Genomic DNA, 14,439 nt, shown 5'->3' on the forward strand with positions numbered 1-14,439 from the left:
CCCGTGCTAGAAACTGCCCCTGGATCTTAATTAATCATTCGGAATGCTTTTCTAGCCCGAGTTTCATTGAAGAACAACGGTAGAATCCCGCTCTGTACCGAAATAATAACTTCCTTTGTTAATTCCAGTTAAATCCAAAGTTACCATTCCCAACCAGAGGTATATATTTGGTCTAGGGGATCAACGCAGCGGGGAGTGGGAACTGCTTAATGGTGTGTTCTTCAATGAACCCTAAATAAGAGACTGGAACTAATAAATAAGAAGTTCTAGGGATTAATGGTTCTTGTTGAAATGAGGTGGTTGGAAGCCTTAATTCTCGATTGTCAAAGGATGGGAAGCCCTTTAATATAAGTACAAAATCCGGTAGTCTCTATTAGTCTCCCAGCCCCCTAGCTGCCTTATGCACTATAATCTTGGCACCTTTTATCAGTTCTTTGGCAGGAACACGCAATAATGAAAATAGTAGGGTAATGGATATGAATTAATAGTTGGGACACTAGTGAAAGAGTGAAATTCTGTAAAAGAAAGTATCATAGCCTCCCTGGCAATCAAGAATCCACAATTCAGCTCAGCTGAGCGTTAAGGGACAGGCCTCCTTTCCTTAACCGTATTATTTCATGTCCACCCCACCAGGGCTAAATCATTAGATGAAAGCTCGATTACAAGATTCTCGAGACCGAGGTAACTAATTCCGCTCCCCAATAACCAACCACAAATGACGAGTCCAACGCTAATGCTCTACCCAAAACCCATATATGAAAGACACAGCCAAAATCATGTCTTGATGACATCCCCACCTGAGAGTCCCCTCAGTAGAAACTCAAGTTCTTCGTACTCTCTTCGAGGCTGGGCCATCAGCTTGCTCATTTTCGGCATCTTCAACTGCGTTATTGTCTTCCTCGGCCTGCCTTCTCTTTCGGCCATAAATTTGATTCGTCCTCAAGGAGTTTTCCGCATGTCGATGTTGAGGATATTCCATGGAAGGACTACCGCCACGGGGGCTGTTTCCCCAACCTTGGTGGTTCAGTCTAAGACCAATTCCCGTACCGAAATTCTCCGTCGGCGATATTCCATTAAATTGTTGATGGAAATGGAAACTGAATGGGTCAATGGGAGGATGCGCACTACACATTAAGCCATTTCCGTGCCACTGTCCTTCAGTCGTGTAGCGATATGCCGACATTTGATGTTCGTGTTGAGTCATGTACGTCGGGTATCCTGGTAGAGATGCGGTTGGGGGATACATGCCATGCATCAAGCCAGGATTTGGCATTCCGAAAGTGCTTGCATTTGTAGGTATTTGCGCCACACCGTGGCTCACCGGAAAACCATATGGCATGAACAAAGAATTCTGACTCTGTGACATAGAATTGCCGTTATTGCAAGCAGGATTTTGGATGTGAGATTGATTCATTGAATATCCTCCACTTGCATGTTCTTGGAAGCTCCCAAAAGTCTGGTTAGGATCGGTCTGGCTCAGAGAGGGATCCAATGGGTACTCTCCTTGGCTTGTTGCATAATACATACCCTGCGCGTGATCTGGATAATGGTTGATTGCATCCTGAAGCACGCTTCCATAGCCACCATGCTGGCTGTGTCGTGGTGGAACGGGGCCAGTGCGCTGGCCGAGGATTTGCGCGTCTGCGAGATCTTGCATGCGAGCGCTAGGAAGGTTTTGCAGATGAGCAGTGGAACTTGCACTTCCCTGGCGCTTGGCGCCATGATTGCACATCGCACTGGGAGCGAGGGAGACTTTGTACTGTGCAGTCCCATTTGATCTCCTCTCTGCTTGCTCAGCTTCAGCTTTACGAACCGCAAACGCATTGGCAGCTTCTCGTTCTGGCGGGGAAAGGCTATTAAAGACTCTGCTCTGTTCCTTGAACCCTTGTCCTGATGAATCTGGCAATGGGATGTCAGGACGATTAAGTCTCAACCATTCATTAAGAAAGGCGTTTCTGACTACCTTCTTTGGATTTCGAGTACCTCGGAGATAAGGACCATGTGGTGTGGAGCGCCAAAGTTGCTCTTGTCGTGTTGCTGGGACAGTCTGGAGGGATCCGGTTGCGGCAACATTTGGGACAGGACAAAGAGATGTTTGAGGAGGATTTCGAGACGGACAGAGCGAGTACTTTGTTTGACGTTTGCTAGGTCGAACAGATTGAACAAAAGTGGGTATATTCGTGGCGTGCGATCCTTTTGTGTGAAGGTGTTGAGCGTGAGGCTGCTGGAGATAAAATCTCTCGGGATAGTGTTGTTGCACAGAGCAACCCTGGTTGTAAGATTGAGGATTATGGGTTTGCTGCATATAAGCGTGCTGGAGAGGAGCATTGATGAGCGGTTGAAATATTGAAAGAGAGCTTGGATTATGATGGCCAAAGTCAAACTCTTGGTTAGAGCCTACTTTAACCTCAAAAGTTTGATCCGGGTGGGATCTCTCCTTGCCACTGCTAGGACCAACAACAGACTCCTCAGAATATCTTTCAAGGGGTCGTTCCGCGGGTTTCCCAATTTGATAGTTATCGATCGCTGAGGAATGCAACTGGCTTTGAGGCATAGTTGCTCCGGACTGGTGAACATCCGCCCAATATTCGACATCAACGTTATTAAGGAAGGCGCTAGAACCAGCGGACTGACCAGGGCCAACAGGAAAGTCGTCAAAGAACCTCTCGTTAACATCGCAATGGTTCATTCGATTGTTGCTTTCGATTTTCTTCTCAGCTGAGTTTTCGCTGCCGGAACGAGAACCTTCAAGTCGTTCGACAACGGGATCTTTCTCGCTGACGAATTCATTCGCCGAACCTCCATCACGGTAGATCTGATCGCCGAAACTCTGTGTGCCTTGAGATTCTTTCTCTTGCTCCTCCTTGCCCTCGAGTACCCGTATCATCTCATCTAGCACAGGTTGGTGAAATTCTTGCTCATTTCTCTCGCCAGCTCTATCAGGATAAGCTTCTTCAACAAGCGGAGCTCCTTGCTCGGTCTGCATGAGGTCCCCGCTTTCGTCTCTGGCTTCATCAATCCGATCAAAGTTTTGAATTTCAGACTCATTGGACGGCTCACCAAAGAGTTCCTCTAATAGCTTTGGAGTTGACTGAACATCACCGGAGTTACCGTTGTCTTCCTACAGATCATTAGCTTCATTCAGACGTGAGATTTTGCGAATACACTTACGCTATTAGAGATCCGCCAACCAAAGACTTTCGCGATAGTTCCAGGACAATTGAAGTCACTGTAAAGAGTTGTCGGTTCAGCACTGGCGTTCGAGTCTTGCGCAACTGAGCCCATCACCTGTCGCTCGCCGTTTCTGCTCAAGTTCTCCATCACGTAGATAACGCTGTCGGATCTCGGTAGAGTGCCGAGAAGTATCCTCGAGTTGGTCAAAGAAGGACTTCGGTCGTTGTGTCTCAAGTAGTACCGATCGTGCCTGTGATGGAAAACAAATCGAGGTTTGATGAGATGGCGTGTTTCCCGTCGAATTTAGCTGTCTCTGCTTACTCTAAGATTGAAGAAGATTTGCAGAGGTTATTGGAAGGGTTGAGGGGAAACTGTGTGGCTATGAGCTCTCGTGGTCGGCTTGACATGGTGGGGCTCGCTTAAATTCTGCCCAGAATTTAAAGAAACAATACATCGTGGTGAATTACTTAACTTGCACGGACTCTCAGAGAAAAGAAAGTCCTTGAAAATTTAAACATGCGTATTACTCTATTCAAAGCTTAAGCAGTATAGAACCAAGGCAGAGCCTGTCGTTTCTTGCTACTATAATAAGAGACAATAGGGGAGGAGGTTGGCCAGTGCGCCATTAAGCGAGAGAAAAAAGGGGCGAAGCGAGTAAGAGAGTCGTACCTGACTAACCTATGAACACTTTCAGTGAACTTAATATACCCAGACCATAGGATGGCGGTACTTTCACTAAAGGTATGTGCCCTTCTATGTATTTTTTCTGCGTTTAATGCAGCCCATCACACAATTGAATGCAAGTAATTCTGAATGAAAAAATCTCATTTCGGTTTGGAGCAGCTACGCAAATGAGACAGAAAGAGGATTACCGCTGATGGGCGGGGAGGATAAAGAGTCAAAAAATGCTTAAAACATCGAGGGTCGGGAAGCGGTAAGCCAAGCATACACTTTTCGGAAAATCCCGATCTCCTTCCCGTCAAGAGTTCCAGAGCAAGGTTGTTTATCTTGGCACGAAATAGCCCTATATAGTTCAATTCTGCTACTCCATACAACGCACACACTCTCACTTCCAATCGTACAGTTCAAAGATACTGCATGTCTTTCAATTACCATTCTCTCGAGTTCATCACTGGTGGAAACGTGGCCAAGCTCACCCATCAAACCCCTTTGCCGCTCAGAATCTCAAGAGCAACTATTTGTCGAGTCAATTGAGCTTCGAGAAAACACCTGGTCTCTAGAATATAATTTGCGGAGAAGCCATGACAGTGAAGGAAGTGTGGGATAGCAAGAATGAAGGGGGAAGGGAACCTGAATCGATGAAAGGTTTGCAACTGATCCTGGTCGCTTCTCTAACCCTCAATGCCGGAATTTATCTCTCCAGAACCACTTAATTACAAGGCAAAATAAACCCCTGACTGGCAATTTGCCCTGGGAGAGGCATGACTGTGTGATTACCTAGCAAGGTAAACGTCACATTCGAGAAACGTGTGTACTTTTGAAGTGCTGGATTAGAGTTAAGCAGGAAAGCCAATTCTCACTGGCTGAATCCCCCTAGATGTTTCAGAATGATTAAGCATTTGTTAATTACTTGCTGCTCAGCATAATCAGGCTTAATCGGTTAAGCAACTAACTTCAAACACTAATGGACGAGTAACAAGATATTCGATACTGCTATAGAATTCTCAATAAGAAGAGAAAGCCGACCAAGCAGCATGCAGCACTTTGAATACACCCACGGAAGAAGAAAAAGACTACGGGATTGTAGATCTACAAATGTCTGTAGATAGGCTTGATGGAGAGAACACAAGGCGGTTGCTCTCCATGTAGCAAAATTGGCATGGGAATTTTTAACGAAGAGCATTTAACTCAGGCAGTGGCACGTGGACGGAAAATAGGGGAAGAGAAAAAGGTTCAAGTGTACGTTGGACCAGTCTATACGTACAGCTCAAAGAAGGTTCCTTGATTCATCCAGACACGAGACAAGAAGGATCCAAAATCTTGATTTTGACGCTATGAACTTGTAAGACTGAGACAATTAAGCTCTGTTATTGAAGGATGAAGACACACGTCAGACGAGATCCTGTATTCAGTTGGCGATAAGGAACCTATTTCTTCAAGTAGTCTATTAGGAGATGAAAGCAATTTAAGATGGAGAGGACAACTTCTGGGAGTAGAACTGAGGTACTACTAGTCAGATTTCAACAGCCGATTTCTTTGCAAAAGGTTTGGAATTTTGAAAGAGAAAGAATTAACCGGTTGCTCTAATACTTAATTGGAGACCCACTCGTGTTAAATTTATGGGAGCAAAGAAGACATCACCGGGAGTGGAGGCTGTACTTGAGCACATTATGAATCCCAATGACTCAGAAGAATAGAAGGAGAATGGACAAGATCCTCGTTTTCTGGGTAAGACTTATGGTCTATGGAGGAAGAGAACCTGCTACATCTAAATACCCGAAAGAACCCGATTGACAATCCAGCTCAATATCCAAACGCACACGCATCATGCTCTATCTGCAGCACCAAACACATGGTGACCAAGTCAGCCGCCATACAAACCGTAAATACTAGCCCGCTGCTTCCATAACGCAAACCTCAACACAAACCGCAAAGCAAATAATCAAATACTCCCGACACATGTTCCAGTGGTGTCGGCGAATAAGTAAAGGAAATGCTATCCAATAACCTGAAAATGTGTCTCTGAACTCCGAGCCTGACCTATTCCGTACTCCAAAGTGTATGTGATTGCGAAAACGCACCTCGAAGCAGTTCTAAAACTGGACTTTGGGAAGTTTGTCCTCAAAATCAAACCTGTGATTGGCTTCCTCATCATTGGGGGCCGACGGGTAATCGTGAAGGAAGCTTTCAAAATCAAAACCGCTAAGGTCCTCGAATCCGTTGGGTGATGGCGCTTCGTTGGCAACCTGGGTGCCCCAGCCCTCCTCTAAAGCTGCTTCTCCAGTAATTTGGGAAAGCGAGGTCGGCACCTCCGAGAAATCTGTATGTTCCATGCTAGCTCGGGGGGAGACCATGCCCGAAGTCTCCTGAGCCATGGGATGATACTCACCCTCCCAGTTGATGTAAGGAGGTGTGCTCACAGAGCCGTATGAATTACTTCGCTCGCCATGGGTAGGTTGGAAAGCTCCAACATGCTTGAAGTGGGTAGATTCGACGGCAGTGGAGGCATGTAATACTGTCCCCTGATATCCAGGGCACCGTGTTGAGAATGATACATTGCAACTGAATCGCTTTGCTTGCCATGGTTGATTGGGACATGTGTAAAGTCGTTGATGGTAGAGGGTCCAGCAGTTGAGAATTGGCGATGCTTATTTCCTGAATGTGTCTCGGTGACTGCCTGCTTCTTCTGAGAGGCTCTCTGGGTCTTCGATTGAATCGTCTGCCTTCTCGGAAGTGCAGACTGTTCCTGAACGTCAGCCATCTCCGCACTGCCAGTGCGGTTCTTATTGATGGCTGACCCTATCGTCTTGGTATTGCCTCTCTCTTCGGAGTCGGTGCGAGCCTTGCGTTTTCGAAGGTTTGAAGATTGTGTCCCAGAGTTGCAAGAGCTTTCAAGGTGACGAGTGCTCACATTGATTGCTGAGGGACTATTGAAGTCAGTTCCGGAAGAAGTGGTAGAACCCGAGCTAGGCAATGGTGTGTCTAATGAACAGGTGAGTCGAATTATACGGCGGCCTTTGCTGGCAAGATGCTCATTGACCAGTTCGAGGAGTGATGGGTGGCCTTCTCTCGCCATATGTTCATCGACGGCTTTCAGACTGCCGAAAGCAAGTTTTGCTTTTCCATTACACATAGGCTGTTGTGTCTTTGCCTTTTGAGTAATCTGTGGTGTTTCTCTTGGAAGTTGATTGGTTCTGATTTTCTTGATGGGGCGAGTATCCTGAGTAGCAGCAGGAACTTCGGTGGATTCCATTTTCCCATGATCGCGAGATCTCTTCTTCGATGCAGTCATCTGTTGCTTGCCAGATTTATCGGCCGAGCCGGACTTGGGTTCCTCCTCATCAATGCTCTCATCTTCATACCGACTCGCGTATCCCTCCTCCTCACTCGAAGTGTAGGCGACATTTGGTGGATTAGGCAGCTCCTTATACTCACGCCAAAACTTTTCTGCCTTGACAAAGTCCATCAGGAGCTTTCTGTCAGAAGCAGAAAGAGATTTAATGGTGTCAGTCCGCTGTGTAAATGGGGTTCTGCCAACCGGCGCTGGAAGAGCCGGTCGTCCATGATATTTGAGGAAAGCCTCGTAATGGTTCTGCTCCGTATTGACATCCCAGTTACCATCTTCCTTTTTCCTTCCACTTGTGCCACACCCAGCAAAGTCTTGACTGTTGTATGGGCGGTAAGGCCGTGAAAGGATCATAAGAGGTTTCTGGGTTTGAGCCACAGCCTTCTTTGAAGATTGTTGAACTCGTTGTTGCTGCTGAGGAGCGGCAGCTGCCGGTGTCATTGACGCGTATGACTGAGTACTTTGTATGTTAAGACGGGGATCTGCTGGGTGTAGATTCCTCAATTCAATATAGGGTCTCATACTTTGAGACTGAGCTGGATGGAAATGACTAGTTGTATATGGAAGAGTATCCGGTTGAGCCGGTCCCGCCCCTTGAGGCAGGGCTTCATAGATCTGATTGGGGAGGTATGGGACAGCATCAAGCCCCATTTGTTGAGGCTGAACTTGATGAAATTGGCCAGCTGGGTCGAAGAAGCCCCCAGTTGCATTTGGCTGGGGGTGAAAGACGTCGTATTTTCCGTTACGATGTACCGTGAACGGGGCCTTCACTGCCTCATCCACGTGGAGCATGCCGTATTGTTTTGTGGGCTCTCGAGTTAGATATGGCTGCTCTCCCATCTGGCGAAGTGCCGGATCGGTCGCGTTGTTCGCAACCGTTCCAGGGGTGCTATTCCCACGGCCATTCTGATTTACTTCGCAATTTGTGCTAGCATTTTCGTTGTAGAAACCGAGGTTGCTGTCAAAAAAAGCCCCCAGCTGACCCACTGTAGCAGCGCGGTTCCCAAAAAGTTGAGAAGGTAAACTTGTTATCTGGCTACTTGTCTGAAGAGTTCTACCTTCAACATCAAAGGAATCAAATTCGTTCTCACAGTTGACAAATAGATCATCGCTAGCGGGAGGTGGCGTAATCCCTACGCTCATTCTGCGACGCTGATCGAATGGTTCACATTGGCCTTTTTGCCAGGAAGTAGCTAGTTGTTCTTCTTGTTGCTTCTGAAGACTCGCGGCCATATTGGAAGTGTGACACTGTTGCTGCATTAGTTGATGTTTTATTTGACCCAGTGGTTGGTGACTTACAGAGTTGTCGGTTTGAGGATGTAGACTAGCAGCGCGCTGCGGTTGGAAGTTCTGCTGAATGTTGCCGTGTAGTTTCTTTTGCTCCATTTCGGGGGAGAATACATGAGGTCTTTGGTTTTGAAGAAAGATCATATGAGCCCAGGATGGGCGACTGTTCTGAGAAGGTAACTGGGCTGTTTATCGTTAGCGCCTGATGCGGTGGTACAGTAGCAGAACAGAAGGAGAACAACCTACTCAGAGTGAGTAACTTTGTTTCGAAGAGAGATTATGCAGCAAGATCTGCGGTTGAGGTCGTGAGAATTAGCCGTCCGTCTCGTATTGGTGGTCGTTGTTGTCGAGACGGGTACAAGAGCTATGGCAAAGTATGCCTTAACCTCAGCACTTGAAATCGGGGGTTTGAAAGCTTAACGAGTCGAGCTGCCTTGGCTAACAGTGTATCAACGTATTGTGCCTCCGTCAAGGGCGCTGCGTTGCGCGTCGTCGCGATGAAAGGCTGGCGGGGGCTCAGCCTCGCAAGAGGCTCGGCCACTTCACTTTTCGATTTTCGCGCCAGTAAAGGTGGAGAAAACTCTTTATGACAGGAGGTTAACTAAGAAGGTAAGGAGAAGTAAGTGCAAGTTAAGAACTTGCTCGGATCGAAATTGTGATGCGGGAGTTGGTTTGGGAGAAAGGATGGTTGAGGAAGCGAGACTCGGGAACAGCTCTGGGCTTTTGTATTCAATTACCAAGACAACGCACGTTAAAAATTTGCAACCACGATTTAGCAAAACTTACCTATTGATATATAAATTTGCTTTCTTCGATCTCTTGGGCTTGGAGGAATCGTAGGGAAAGGCATAGTGGCCTTGCGAGAGGTATAGGACCCCAAGAGACTACGCAAAGAGCAAGCCACAAGTCTCAAGGGAAGGAATATATCACATCTCAGACACGATGTGGCCTAAATTGGTCTATGGTATAGATTAACGCCATGGGGGAGTCCGCAAAGCTCCTGAAGCTCCTAAAGTCGATGTGTATCCAAAGAGAGAAACGCGAGATCCATAAAGCTGGAGACAGCGGCGATTATGCTAATTACAAAAGCCATCAAAAGCTACCAGAATCTTAAATCCTTCTCCAAAATACCAAGAACTCCAAACCTCTATTACCCATTGCCAAAGTTGCTTGAAGCTCGCCAAGAGCCTTCAAAAGGTCAACTCGGAAGAAACCTCACTAGTTCTAAGTAGCCACGTCTTGGGAACCCCCTTCATCTCAGAAAAGGAGATCTGCGATGTTTCGTACGCCTCGTTTCTATTTGCTCCTGCTATTATTCTCATTTCTTTCCGCTTTGTTTCGGGCTCCAGAACTTTCTGTGCTCAAGTAGAAGGCTGTCGTAATGTTCAAGGCCGGCGTGGACTCTGTTCTGGGGCGGTTCGTACATATTTTGAGAAGCGCCGTGATAGCCCTTGTCCTTAAAACCTGAATGGAAGGCGCTATTTCCATTTGGTGCACCATCCTGTGGCTCTTGAACATCAGGGAATCCATAGCCATTCTCTTCCGTAGCGATCCGAGGTTTGTTATGGTTCCCAGCATACCCAGAGCTCTCCCATTTAGCTTCTTCCAAATCTCCATGTGTCATTGAGATATTGTGATAGCTTCGAGATGAGTTTTGCTGCTGACCCCGAGTTGCAGTTCCGGAGTTCTCGATGCGCATTCTCTTTGCAGAATAAACGGTATTAAACTGTTACATCTGAAAATCATCCTCCTCAACTCCATCGTGAGCCCTCTTCTTTGAAGTGGCAACTGCAGCCACACTGTTCCCCACCGTGACATTTCCTTGTGTACCGTTCCGCCCTTGTCCAGAAGTATTCCTCACGCTATCTTGGCTCTCGATAAATTCGACTAGCCTCTTATCATCTGCATCAGAAAGAGCTCTAATAGCGTTGCTCCGTTGCTTAAATCGAGAGACAAGCTCTTTACCATCCGCTCCTCTTGGAGGCTTTGGGATGGGAGCTCGATTCATTCTGCTGAGAAATTGGTCAAAATATTTTACCTTGACCTTCATAAAATCCTTTCCGTCGTTTTTTTTCTCCACCGCTGTGGTCAAAGTCTGAGGAGTCGAAGGGAGCGGGGTGGTGGAGGGTTGGGAAGGTGTAATGAAGTTGACGTTTGATGGCTTGACGGTAAGAGAAGCTACAGGAGTATTGGTGGAATGGTGCTTAGAGGTGGGTCTAGTCGTCTGATTCAATGGGTGAGTCGTGAGATCAAGAACTCCAGCCGTAGCAGCCGGTGCGGGAGTCTTGAGATCCGCAGGGGCCTTAAAGCTTCCCGTCTCTACAAACTCTTTGTGTTCCGTATTTCCCTTTAATCCGGAACCGCCTTTGTTGCCATAATATTTGTTGTCAACTTCCGCTTTATTGTCAATAACAGTCAACTGTTCTTCCGTTGCATTGTTCTCCTCGAAAGGAGCAGCATCAAGTTGACGGTAGCCGTATGCGTAGAAAGGGTCACCATACTGTTTCCAGTACAAACTTCCCGGCTCGTTTATTCTTGACAGATATTCGTAATTTGCCAAGTATTCGGGGTCCGTCAAGGGGTCGAAAGCCTCAAGTACCATTTCCCCGGCAGCCATTTTTGCTCTGGCTTCTGGAGTATCGAGCATTTGCTCCTTCCAACCTTTAGCGTCTGCCCTTTCACGTGGTAGTTGACAAAGAGTTACTTACAAATTCAAGAATATCCAATCGCTGAAAGGGTTGTTGGAAAGCTCTCTCGACGTGTGTATGTCTCTCCAACTGCTCTTTCCTCAAGAACGAAGCCATTTTATTGAGGGAAATTTATGAGGTTATTCTAATACATCGATTATCGAGAGATTAGAGTAGGCGTTTGGCAGGAAGAGATCGTCCTGTTAGAGTAAGTTATTAGCAAAAGCCACTGATATGTTGGTGAATCTGCATAAAACTTCCAGACAGCCGCCCGAGAGAAAGAAAAGGGAATTGGGAACTAAAAGGAATTTTCAAGGTCGAATCATAGGGTGAGAATCTAGAAAGAGAAATTTGAGAGGACAATATGGTCGAATGGCATGGAAAACAGTATCTTTCTGGTCGAGAACGGGTGGAAGGGGCTGGGGTAGGGCTAGGGAGTAAGATAGCCATAAGGTAGGAAAGAAGGATTTTGCGGCGTTGTAGCTATGGATACTGAACTTATAGATCAAAAATAGAAGGCACCAAACGTCCAGTCCTGGTGGAAGTAAATGTTACAATTATAGCCCCTGGCTTGCGACTGAAGTGGAGCTTTTGGTGCTATCGCCAAGTCAGCTAGAAGCTTAGCGTCTCAATGAGGCTTCAAAGCACGAGGAAATTAACTTACAATTGGAAAGGGAGCCTCCAGTTTCTCTTTAGGGTGTTTACCCAGGCTGAAGGAGCTTCAAAGAGTGGTGGAGTTGATGGAGTTGAGAAGGAGGACGTTGATATTCGCAAGATCGCTGAATGCCAGGCTCAGGGAGCTGGCCAATCACTTCAACGAATTTTGCCCTTGAAGATGGATAATTAATTAGTGCTTTGCAAATATCGCAGATGACAGTCTCGAGAAGCTATGCCAATCAATTGGTCTTGTGGTTAGTAACGTCGCACTGTGTAGAAGAGGTTGGATAGGAAAACATGTGTTGGGGGGGGGGGGGGAGAATTTCCAAAGTGGAATCGGCTTCGGCTCAAAATTGTCTAGTTTTATAAATACCGACGTCAGCGAGTCGACTTTGGTTACCGAGAGATCTGGGAAACTTGAACCTATCGGCGAGATGGTTTGACGTCACTGGGACTGGACCTCAGACAGTGGGCTATGACAGCCGGGACATTTATGAAAGAGAAGACATGTTTGTCTCTGTGGTAGGAAAACCACCTGTCATTGGCCATTTTCCTCTCTATCCTCTAATCAAACAACTTCGTACCATGCCTGCTCAAAATCTTACACACGGGAAGTGCCACCACTCGTCTTCGTTTGTGCTCGCAATCTACATACAACCCATGTTTATGCTTGCCTCTTCCTCTTGATTTGTCAATCTTGTTGCCCTGAACGCACCCTTCAACTCGACTTGTTCTCTTCTTTCCCCACCAAACTCGAGGATAATTGTTTGGTACGTGCATCTCATTCCCCTCATTCAGATAGATGGAAAGAGCTGCAGGCTGAGCAGGCCGATTACTTGTCTTTGATTCTGCTCCGCTATGTTTCTCTTCCTTTAGCTGACGCTTTTCCCCTCTGGATCCCCCTACTATATATATCCTTTCTCTTACTACGAAATCACAATAAGCGACATCTCGAAAAACTGCCGAAACCACGAATAGAACCCACAGGAGGGCATTCGGGTGCATACAAGTGCGGAAATAAAGCGTATAAAGAGTGGATAATGGGAAGAGAGGAAACGAACTGCGACTACAAAGTACAAAATGACTTGTAGCTGATAATGGCTAGTTAAGAGGTGGTTCTTAGGCCGCGAGGGAGGATGTATGGTTCTATTAGATGGACGATCATTAGGAAAGAAGAACAAAAAGTCAAGGGCGTGGCAGACAGCTGGATTTCACATGCCCACGGATATCTCTGCAAATACCTAACGTAGTGAGTTTCAGCCTTTTGTCTAATGAGCTTGGCTGGGACTGGACAGCTAGAGATCATATATGGTTGGCCTCTACTCTAGACCGTTACCGCAGCTGCAGATACCCAAGAGCAGCAAAGTAGCCAGCAAACGCTCAACTCCTGTGGTCTATTTACCCCCGTTAGCTCGCCTCTACCTTCTGTAGTCAAGTGAACCTGCCGACCAACTCCTCTCTCGCAAGCCAAGGGCTTGCAGGTGTTACTGATCCAATGGCGGTTCTTATCCAGCGTCAGCGCTACAAAATCTCTACTTTCAGTATCGAATCACACTTTGCAGCTCCTCCGCCTATCTTGAAGACTCAAATCTGGTCAGGATCTACTAGTAATCGTCCAAATCACGGCACTCTATTCGCTATCCCGCCATCGTCCACTGCATCCTCTTCTCAGCCTATCACGCCTCGATATTGGGTACAGGCTGGGTTTGCTGCGTTTCGGGAGGCGAGGGTTGATTAGCGCAGGGATAATGCCGTACGGGATACATACAAGGATACAAAGACGAGGTCCTCATGGGCAGTCGAACGGGAGGATGGTTTGAGCCCAGTGGGGGGCTCCCACTCCTGAGGATAGAAAACTGTATCAGAAATTCTCCGTAATACTGGAAGGATACTCATTTTGCTAGCTAGCAGACCAAACACATTTGAATGGCAGTGCTTCAAGGCCCTGCTGCAGCTAAGGTCGAATGGACGAGAATACTTCATACTTGTGCTGCTTACTCCTACTACAGGACCATCTTTTCAGAGCTACGAGTTCGTTTTGTCAACACAAGATATGTCGATGAGAATTTATAACCACTAAGCAAGGCAACGATGAGTAGCTCCAAAATGCAAGGAAGAGAAGGGAAGAGTAATCAGAGGCCGTTTTTGGAATTTACCGTATGTATCCACATGTATGGGCAAGCAACTTGTATTTTTTAGAAGTACAATCCCCCCCGAAATCCTATCATTTCTCATCGCTTGCTACTTCTTCGCCTTCATATCACATTAGTTGAACTTCACCCATTACAGCTCCTGATGGCAGCGGAAACAGATTAAGCACCACCAATAACCTCCTTGTTATAACGACCAAGGACTACGTCCTCGGAAGTCCCGTTAGTACCTTGGAGATCACCTTCAAGCAGAACGGTGTCGTGGAGCTTCGTAAGGATGACACGGTGGCACAGACGAGGGTTACCATGAGCAAGACCGAGACAATCTCGGCCTTGAAGGCCATCTTGTGAAAGTCGCGGGACCACATGGCAAGTCTATCTACGTTGGAAACTAGCATGTGGACTAGAAGCGTAGATCGCAGGCAGATTTCAAGGGCTTGAGTATCGTGTGCGGTGC

General features: G+C 46.8%; 3 protein-coding genes across 3 annotated transcripts; all 3 read right to left on the reverse strand.

Moving 5' to 3' along the window:
- Positions 1 to 628: 628 nt before the first annotated feature.
- On the reverse strand, positions 629 to 3,581 carry K444DRAFT_694286 (uncharacterized protein; the record flags this gene model as incomplete). The annotated part of the gene is made up of 3 exons (XM_024887859.1): positions 629 to 3,121; positions 3,172 to 3,424; positions 3,496 to 3,581. 3 exons carry the CDS (start codon positions 3,579 to 3,581, stop codon positions 821 to 823), a joined length of 2,640 nt encoding a protein of 879 aa, XP_024733526.1. The 3' UTR covers positions 629 to 820.
- Positions 3,582 to 5,948: 2,367 nt separating this feature from the next.
- Positions 5,949 to 8,587, reverse strand: K444DRAFT_633013 (uncharacterized protein; the record flags this gene model as incomplete). Its single annotated transcript, XM_024883548.1, has 3 exons — positions 5,949 to 6,221; positions 6,293 to 8,449; positions 8,501 to 8,587. 3 exons carry the CDS (start codon positions 8,585 to 8,587, stop codon positions 5,949 to 5,951), a joined length of 2,517 nt encoding a protein of 838 aa, XP_024733527.1.
- A 1,219-nt stretch (positions 8,588 to 9,806) lies between these two features.
- K444DRAFT_633014 (uncharacterized protein) lies at positions 9,807 to 11,292 on the reverse strand (the record flags this gene model as incomplete). Its single annotated transcript, XM_024883549.1, has 3 exons — positions 9,807 to 10,214; positions 10,299 to 11,141; positions 11,197 to 11,292. The coding sequence occupies 3 exons, from the start codon at positions 11,290 to 11,292 to the stop codon at positions 9,807 to 9,809; spliced, it is 1,347 nt and encodes a 448-aa protein (XP_024733528.1).
- Positions 11,293 to 14,439: the final 3,147 nt, after the last annotated feature.

Source organism: Hyaloscypha bicolor (genome assembly GCF_002865645.1).
Source record: "Hyaloscypha bicolor E unplaced genomic scaffold K444scaffold_118, whole genome shotgun sequence".
NCBI classification, from domain to species: domain Eukaryota; kingdom Fungi; phylum Ascomycota; class Leotiomycetes; order Helotiales; family Hyaloscyphaceae; genus Hyaloscypha; species Hyaloscypha bicolor.